Genomic DNA, 9,770 nt, shown 5'->3' with positions numbered 1-9,770 from the left:
GGCACCATGTAGTGGCCTGGTGTGTAGTGTTAAGAGTCCAAGCTGGGGAAAAAGAACATTTCTGCAATCGAAAAGGACATATCTTCATTCAAGTTTGGTTATGTATAGGAGGACTGACCAAAATGTGAAAATATATTAAGGATACTAGAAGCCCATTTTCCATCAGGAAAGGGAGAACACTAGAACAAATCCTGTAAGCTGGGTTAAAATGGGAAGCATCAGTATCAACTCAGGTTTTAATATATAAATATACACATGATTTAGGAGTACAGATGTCAGTGTGTGTATATTCACCTGCACACACACAAACATACACAACACTTATTTCCTAGCTCTTTCCACTGAGAAACCAGGGAACAGTGATATTCTAATAACAGTGAGCATATATAACGTCTAGGTCTCCATTTCTAAACACAGTTCTTCATAAGAAGGAAGCTGGGTCAGTATTGAGCCTGGGACATCTTGTTATATGGAAGGATAATACTGGAGAATGGGTGAAACTTGAAAGGGGTCTGAGAATTAGATATTGTAATTTGTCAGTGTTTGGTTGCTGTGCGAAAATCGGTTTCTAAGAACTATACACGAACCTACTTGGAAGTGATAGGACTTAAGGTCAGCAAGTTACTCTCAAATAGTTTGGAGAAGAAAAAAATTCATTGTAACAAACTTTTTTTTTTTGAGACAGAGTCTCACTCTTTCTTCCAGGCTGGAGTGCACTTCCAGGCAGGATCTCAGCTCACTGCAAGCTCCGCCTCCCAGGCTGATGCCATTCTCCTGCCTCAGCCTCCTGAGTAGCTGGGACTACAGGCGCCCACCACCACACCTGGCTAATTTTTTTGTATTTTTAGTAGAGATGGGGTTTCACCGTGTTAGCCAGGATGGTCTCGATCTCCTGACCTTGTTTTCCGCCCGCCTTGGCATCCGAAAGTGCTGGGATTACAGGCGTGAGCCACTGCGCCCGGCCCAATTCTTTGTACCTTTTCTGTAAGCTTGAGATTAAATGGATCAACAAACAAATGGAAATCGGAAAGGTGGAAAGGTAGTAAGGTAGAGGGCAGGAAGAACTACTTACTGAGGTCTTCCGCCAGTTGAACACGTTTACCAGTAAGCAATTTAATCTTCTTCTCACTGTCTTCAGCAAAATCTTCCAATACCTCTTTAACATTTTTCTCTAATCGCCTAACTGTTTAAAGAAAGTTAAAAAACCTGAGGAGCATCGTTTTTATAAACGAAGAAAGATGATAAAATTAACCTATATATGGAGAGTAAATTTTTATCATGTTAGAACTATTGCTAAGTTAATACTTTTTTTTCACAGTCATATAGTCTCAGAGAATGTCATATTCTCAAGCTATATACTCTAATGGAAGCGCAGATTTCCCAAAAAACTAAGTGATAACTAGGAGTCAATTCCCAAAAGAGTTTCATGCAATGAAAATAAGCTCCTGGTATGTTTTATAGCCCATCTTTTCCAATTATGATTTATTTTAAAAGCAAATAATAATTTCTTTTTCTGTTTTTTTTTTTAAGGAGACAAGGTCTTACTCTGTCACCTAGGCTACAGTGCAGTGGCATGATCATAGCTCACTGGAGCCTCAAAATCCTAGGGCTCAAGTGATCCTCCCAAATAGCTAGGACTACAGATGTGTGCCACCATGCCCGGCTAATTTATTTTATTGTTTGGTAGCAACAGAGTCTCGCAATGCTGCCCAGGCTGGTCTCAAACTCCAGGCCTCAAGCGGTTGTCCTGCCTCGGCCTCTCAATGTGCTGGGATTACAGGCATGAGCTACTACACCTGGCCAGTTTTTCTAATAAATCTATTTTAGGGAAGTATTTTGGCATCCTTGTATTAAATATGGATATCACCACTATTATTTTTTAATGTCAAAATAAGACTGCAGTCCCTATGTGGCTTACCTTCAGTGTTTGTAAGTTGTTGCCTTAAAGTATTTGCGGTGATAGCAAGCATGCGCTGTATACGCCAAAACAAGACCACATCATTGCATTCCAACTGAAATATTAAGTAACTAAGATTACCAGATGCAAAGTTAAAATGAAAACTATAATCGTAAACACATACAACTCCTAGAACGAGTACATATGTCCTAAGCTTAAAAAGTACCCAGATTTACCTAATGCATATACTGTAGATCTAAGCTACAGAATCCTTTCTGTACGAAGCCATGAAATTTTACATAATTTGGCTTCTATATGTCTGACACCTAGATAGCTTTGTTTCAATTCTAATGACAAAGCAAATAAGCTTGAGTAGTAGACAATTCCATTACATTGTATGTAAGTTGAAATTCATAGCATATACTCTCCATTTATATTTCGTTTCAGTTAACCATATTTATCTTAAATATGTCCTTAGGTTAACCCCTTCTCTTTGAGTCTGCACTCAAGTCATTTTTAAAATTCAGCTGTGTATGAAAATAGATTGATGCATTTAAAAAGAAGCTTTTTCTATAGAAGGCAGTTTCTATAGAAGTTTCTTCTTTCTACAGAAGTTTCTATAGAAAGCAGTTTCCTCCACAATTAAAATTATGCAAAAAAACTTGCCACTTTTAATTAGGTGCATTTAAATACGAATTTATTTTCATCTACTGGAAACGAAAGAACAGCATCTCAGAGGTCTCAATTAAATAAGATTGTTGATGAACTGAGCTTTTTCAAAAGGATATTTGAAAGCATTTTTGCTTGTAAGAAAATGCTCAAAATATATCAGCCTGCTGCCACCTAGGGGTTACTTTATATTATGAATCATTCTAATACAAGAACTTCATGATTAAACAAGATTTAGTGATACGGAGAAATAATTATGACACCTGAAAAAAGCATGATAAAAATTGTTTTGCAGTATGATTTCCATTATGCAAATGGGTGGTTATGTTACACACACACAGATACACACACACTTTCTCTTTCCCTCTCTTTCTCTCCCTCCCTGTGTATAGAAAAAGTTGAAAAGAAATACATAAAAATGTTAACTCAAATCCTTATAGGTCAGGGAATTATAAGAGACTATTTCCTGTTACTTTGTTTTTTTTCTATTTAGATTCACACATTCTTATAAGCATTGGGGATAATACGCATGTAAGATGTAGTTACTAACAAAGTGGCAAGTATCTTTGAAAAGATAAGAGTTAGATGATTGTTTATAAATTATACACACTTTTTTTCCCCAGATGATCAAAGGATGTAAAATTAATGCTTAAGCTAAAGTTTACTTTTAAGCATACTTTAACAACTATTGCTTAAAAATATTTCTCTTTGCTTTTGGAAACCCTACCTCAGAATCTACAAAATGCCTCTGGTAGTAATAAAAACCTCTTCGACAAAGGTTACAATGGTTTAGAGCTGTTTTTAAAAAATGTCTTCTATAAACTTGATGCCAAGTATCCTTAATCTAAAATGAGAAAAGAAAACAAAGAGTTACTGTATACTATTCATGTTGATCAATCACACTCTGAGAACTTGTACAAAAAATTTATTTACCAAAAAAGTTAATTAAAAGTAAAAGCAAGGTTATTCTTTACATAGTTATTCAAATTTTTTATTCACTTACTTTTTTTAAGACAAAGATTAGATCTACTACTACTCTGACCCATTACCAGTTTATGCACTTAAAAATTAGCAACAATTTAAACAAATGCTGTTATCATAATCAAATAATCATCTTGTGGAGCAGATAGAGTAGGTATTATCTTCCCCTAGTTAGAGGTGAGGAAACCAATGCAAAAAGAGGTTGAAAGCCTTATCTAAGAAGAGTTAGGACTAAGAACACGGTCTCAGATCATGTCTATCAACTCAACATTTCCTTTCTGTTTATCAAATTTCACTGCTACCAGACCAATATGATCCCTACCACTTTACTGCTAGATAATCCGAGTGTTCAATATTCTTTAATACCTTCTGTCCTTCTTTGAGCAAAACAGCAATAATGTTAACAAGAACATCAACCGCATTAGACAGATAAGAAAAGTGAGGTCAGAAAAGTGGTATCAATTATTAAAGGACATATTATTAGCTAATATAATGGAAATACACTAGCATTCACATGTCCTGACATCTAGTCCATGCAGTATTCTTCTTGTGGTACTTTGCTACTTATTTTATAGCTTTGCAAAGTGCACTGAACAAACTGTCACTTAAAAAACCTGAGGTTTTCTTGGTCTTAGAAACTAATTAAGACATACAATCAATTCACGCCTAAGACATGAGCAAAAACAAACAAACAAACAAAAATGCAACATCCCTTCTATATCACTCTGAAGAGAAAATCCCTCTTACTGTATTCACTAACGTGCCACATAACGTTTAAAAGTGTCAAACTGAAGAAAACTTATTGTTAACGAGAACTGGGACCAACAAGAATAAAAATTAAATCTATATTCAACAAAAATATCTCATGTAATAATCAGTTTCAATCTCATTTTCAATTTATAAATAATGCTAGATGTATAACTGCTTTGAGTTTTACCAATTTTATTTTTATTTTTTTTACTTGTTCTGACCTCCGATGGAATTTAACATAAGTATACTCATCCCTCAAGTACAGAAACACAAATAGCATATAATCTTTAAAAGAGTTTGTGTGGCTTTGCAATTTGTTAATGATTGATTTCCCTACTAGACTTATTTTTCTAATTGTGTTCACTTAAGCTAATAATGAGCTTTTGAATTCCTTACATCTTAACTAAGCAGTAGAGAATGTAGTTTTTAAAAAACGTAGGCCCAAAAGTATTTTTCACAATTCGTCTTCAAAAAGCATCATGAAGGTAAACAAAAAGTAGCCCAAAGTGTAGACTGCTTTTATTCTCACACTAACAAAAGAGGAAAATGGAGCTAGAACTCATGGTCATAGCTAATTTAAAAAAAACAACATTTATATTTTTTCTGAATCCACTCACATCTAATTGAGTTACATTTGACTGTAAACCACACACAAAAACACATATATATTTTTAAACATATGCCATTTTTAAACAGAAATTCTATTTTGCAATCTGAAACAATGTGATGTGGGGCAAAGGTCTGGGTCGGCTTCATCCCATTCTGCAAGAACTGACTGTTGACCATTGAACTTGCCAAAGTAAATTTCCCCATTTACAAATTAAAGCATTACCCTTAAAAAAGCAATACTGAGAACAAAATTCCTTCTCTTCACGCAAACAAAATGACTAAGCTTTTACTGTCAGTGAATGTACACATGACAAAAGTCAAATTAAGCACTTAAATATCTAACTAACACTTGTAGTAACATTTACTGCAAGAAACAAATATTAAGGAAGCGGATTTCTGCTTTTCAGCAGTATTTATTACCAAGCTTGGATCTACTTCTACTCCTCGGGATTCAAGGTTCTTCCGGACTGTGGTTATTTCATCACTTGCAAGATAAGCTGGGTGCTCCTCATTACATTTCAACATCTTCTCCAATTCATTCTTGGTTTCATTGTGAACACACTTTAAAATGTTTAAAAAAGGACTGTGTTTAGATGGTTCATAATTTGGCACTTGAAAAACAGTCTCAATTTTAATAAATATATTACTATTGCATAAAAGATATCACAAGCTTAATCACAACAAACAAGAAAAAAACACAAGAAAAAACACAGCACCCTGGCTTATGAATATGGTAAATGGCCTATGAATGCAGAACAATTTGCCTTCTGAGCGGGTGAAAAAACCCAGGGATTAGCCATACTTGTTATGTGTTTACTTTTGCTGAAATGTTTTTGCTGTGGAAGTTATAGCACCAGGAATCTTACTATGTATTTTTCTTTCTTTCTTGACTGTAGGGTATAATTTGAATCTAGGAAAAAGCACCCTGAATGCATCGGAAGAGTTGATGTTCTAAAATGCCTCATATCTAAGAACTACACTTAAGAACGAGATCACTGTAAGGATTTAACCTGTTGACATGTCTCTTTTCCAATAAATATAAAATGCATAGTTTGATTTTTAAAAAGCCTTTTCATAAAAAATGGTACTTCAGACTGCTTCTATGAGGTATCTATCCTTCTTAAATTCACTTCCAGTCTCTTTTCTGTAATTATTCATAATCTCTTTACCAAAGGAGGAAAATGTACATACACTGGTTATGTTTGATAACAAGATTCTTATACTGTGTTAAATTAATCTTGTCATTTTTCAAACCTCCACTCAAAATTGTATGATAGAAGAAACTAGCTTTAAATTCAATCATTACCCTAAATAAATTACCAGAATAGAAAATCTACCACAGCTATGAAACCGAGTGGTTTTATTTTTGCCCCAAACTCTATCACAGCTATGAAATCTGAGTAGTTAGACAAGATTAACACATACATGCAAACAATTAGCTTGTAAACAGAACTACTAATTAATACTCTCTGAAAACTAACACTTTAGAAAAAAGAGCATTTGATAAAGAGAAAGTTCACTGTTTGCTTAAACATGTACTATTCAGTCTGAGATGGAAAGAAAATCGCTGGTAATGGTGTTCCCAAGCTCATCCTGCCTCGTGTTTTACTTCCCCCTTTCCATCCATCACCACTTGACTGTCACTACACTTGGCCCTCAGAAGAGAGAAATACTCTTGGATCTATCCTGACCAAAATGTCCATTAGTTTAGCTCAAACAAAGTGAGAATGTTCGGCCGGGCGCGGTGGCTCAAGCCTGTAATCCCAGCACTTTGGGAGGCCGAGACGGGCGGATCACGAGGTCAGGAGATCGAGACCATCCTGGCTAACACAGTGAAACCCCGTCTCTACTAAAAATACAAAAACTAGCCGGGCGAGGTGGCGGGCGCCTGTAGTCTCAGCTACTCGGGAGGCTGAGGCAGGAGAATGGCGTAAACCCGGGAGGCGGAGCTTGCAGTGAGCTGAGATCCGGCCACTGCACTCCAGCCCGGAAGACAGAGCTAGACTCCGTCTTAAAGAAAAAAAAAAAAAAAAAAAAGTGAGAATGTTTCAAAGGGATGAATTTTCCTAGAAAACGAACAAAAAAGAAACACAAAAACACAAAACACTTTTCAGAGAATGGATTTCTCATCTTTAAGTTTCTTTTCCTGCCAAATCCTGTCATTCAGCTATGTAAACTCACAATGTGAGACCTAGGGATATTCTCAATCTCTTCCAGAATCTCTGTCTCTCCCTGTGACCTCCAGGTGTGAGGCTGAAAACACTTGTTTTCAACTGGGAGTGGGAGGGAGAAAGGACAGAGAAGGAGAGCTGGACTCAGTGAGTCTGACATGAGGCTAGCTTTTGAAGGAAAAAACAAAACAATATATATAAACAACCTCCCTAGGTGATTGAGATGCCCCTCCCTTCTATATTCCAAATTATGGCCTCTGTTCTACAGTCAGCCTGGGTCTCACACATGCTGCCCTGAAATCCTGTGGGGGAGAAGCTCTTCTCCAAAGGGTTTCTTTCCAGATTCCTCTTCTAGGTTTACAGACCCTTTGCACTGACTTTAAATTGAATTCCTTTGTTTCTCTTGAAGGGATTCCCCTGTGGGTTTAAGTTCCTGAAAAAAATAACTTACGAGCAGGAATTATTTCTTTCAGAGAATGTCTGGCCAAAGCACCTTAACCACCAGTCAGTTGCTGAGGAGTGCCATCAATTGTTCTAGAGACTTTAGGCCTAATATCACTAAGTCTTGAAGGCCAGACACCATTTTTCTTTTGCAGTTTATCTCCCTTACAGCAGCTCTTTCTAATCAATGCATCTTCCTCTATCAAAGTCAGAAACCGTGGATGGATCCCTAGAAATTCTTTTCTGACAGATCTCCTTCTCTCAGCCCATCTGGAAAGCAGAGATAACCAATGCACCCTGAACATATGCATGACCCAATCACTAACTGTCCACTTCTTCAGCTTCACTTCAGTCTCTTAATGGCTCATTTTTAACAAAAGTCATTACCAAAATAATAATAATACTAATAAAACACAAAGAAAAAGAAGACTGTCCCTTCATTATTTTGAGGAAGTTGAGACTCACGTCTGATAGAGAACTTATGAAACAAGAAATGTGGGAAACTAGGAAAAAATAGGATATAGATTATACAATTAACTCTGTGTTTAAAATGAAAATGAAAATATAAAATAAAGAAATAGGGACACCTCATTTGGTCAATTTTTATTCTCTCTTTCTCCTCTATTTTTCCATTCCTTGATCTCCTTTCTCTAAATGAATTCAAGGAACAAAGCAAACAAGAAAATAAAATGGATTGGATGCCCAATCTTTTTCATCTTCATTATTTCATTAATTTATGTAGTTAGATTCTATGTTCTATTTAGATTCTTTCATTTAAGGAATGAACAAGGAATGAGACAGTGATATAAGACTGAATACCAGATAGGAAAAGAAGCTATAAGAATCAGAAAGGAATGAACAGGGGTGGAGGTGAGAGGTAGGGACTTTAATGATAGATATAGATAAGATAATAAAATAAGGCAAGAAAAATTGTATCTCCCCCCCCCCCAAGCATATTCACTGTACGTCCTCTGAAAACCTTATCATTTTTTTCTATTCACAAGTTTTTTTCCCTGCAGCTTCGACCTCCCAGGCTTAAGCAATCCTTCCCACCTCAGTCTCACCAGTAGCTGGGATAACAGGTATGTGTCATCACACCTGGCTAATTTTTTTTGACTTTTAATAAAGAAGAGGTCTTGCTATGTTGCCCAGGCTGGTCGCGAACTCCTGAACTCAAGCGATTCCTCTAACTTGGCCTCCCAAAGGGTTGGGATTACAGGAATGAGCCACTGTGCCTGGCCTGTTCATAACTTTAATCTTCCTTTTTACCTCAAACAGGGAATTGAAATGAACAAAGTAATCAACCACAAAAGGGGCATGTTTCATCTCTTGTCTTTTAACAACATGGCTACTTCACTTAAAAAAAACTTTCTTATGTAGTTTATTCCTTATTCTAAAGATTCATTATATTTTAGAAAGGATGACATAAAACATTTAAAATTCCTGAGACTGGTCTAGAGCCACACAAAGGTTATATTTTAATGCCTGAATGAAAATGAACACAGTTATATCATCATAAGACTAGAGATGCGTTTATTTCACCTGTTCTTGGGTCCGATTTTTCCAGTATAACCACCTCTTTTTCCAGTCTGGACCCACCATGTTTTCAATTGCATTTTCAGCTAGAAAAAAAAAAAAAAAAAATTAACTTATCAACAATTTTATCACTTACCTGTACACAAATTATAACTAATAATGGTCTTGCTTTCTTAACTATTTCCAAGTGCTATATCAATATGAAGGCAGTTGAAATAAAGGAAAAAGCCCACATGACTGATATGGCACATGTGTAAGAGTTTAATTATACATGAGTTTATGATACATAAAAGTATAATTGCTTATAAAATTCCTATAAGTACAATAGCGAACACACTAAAACATTCTGCATTATAGCTTTATAGAATATAAGTACATATAAGCATCATGTGTCCATTTGTTTTAGTAGCTACAAAGCAGTTGACTAAAAAAAAATTCCACAAATAATATTCAACTATAGTATTAACTACAAAGACTTTTAAATGTTAAATATATTTTTACAAATGTTCACTAAAGTTGGATAACTCCTTCACCACTGTGAACTCAGAACTCAATAAGCTGCGCCTCTACTTACTATCCTTGAGACGAGCCTGCAGAGCCTCTTCCATAAAATAAATAGCTGCATCCCACTGCTGTTTATCAGATATGGATCGGTCTTCCAAAGCATTGTGTTGAATAACCCTCTGAAAATAACAAGAAAAGAAAATGCTAACTTC

The 9,770-nt window shown here is 35.7% G+C and overlaps 1 protein-coding gene across 4 annotated transcripts in view; it reads right to left on the bottom strand.

Moving 5' to 3' along the window:
* Nucleotides 1-9,770, bottom strand: part of OPA1 (OPA1 mitochondrial dynamin like GTPase) — a 101,393-nt gene that overhangs the window by 30,907 nt on the left and 60,716 nt on the right. For all 4 annotated transcript variants that reach the window (XM_023214756.1, XM_023214760.1, XM_023214759.2 and 1 more), the window contains 6 exons: nt 9,629-9,737; nt 9,061-9,140; nt 5,327-5,467; nt 3,294-3,410; nt 1,919-2,012; nt 1,073-1,183 (listed from right to left, as the gene is read on the bottom strand). In XM_023214756.1, coding sequence (XP_023070524.1) covers nt 1,073-1,183; nt 1,919-2,012; nt 3,294-3,410; nt 5,327-5,467; nt 9,061-9,140; nt 9,629-9,737 — 652 coding nt within the window. The remainder of the gene's footprint in view (nt 1-1,072; nt 1,184-1,918; nt 2,013-3,293; nt 3,411-5,326; nt 5,468-9,060; nt 9,141-9,628; nt 9,738-9,770) is intronic.

The sequence above is a fragment of the Piliocolobus tephrosceles genome, chromosome 2, assembly GCF_002776525.5.
Source record: "Piliocolobus tephrosceles isolate RC106 chromosome 2, ASM277652v3, whole genome shotgun sequence".
Taxonomy (NCBI): domain Eukaryota; kingdom Metazoa; phylum Chordata; class Mammalia; order Primates; family Cercopithecidae; genus Piliocolobus; species Piliocolobus tephrosceles.
Note: the sequence above shows the minus strand (reverse complement) of the source record. Positions and strands in the feature narration are given on the sequence as shown.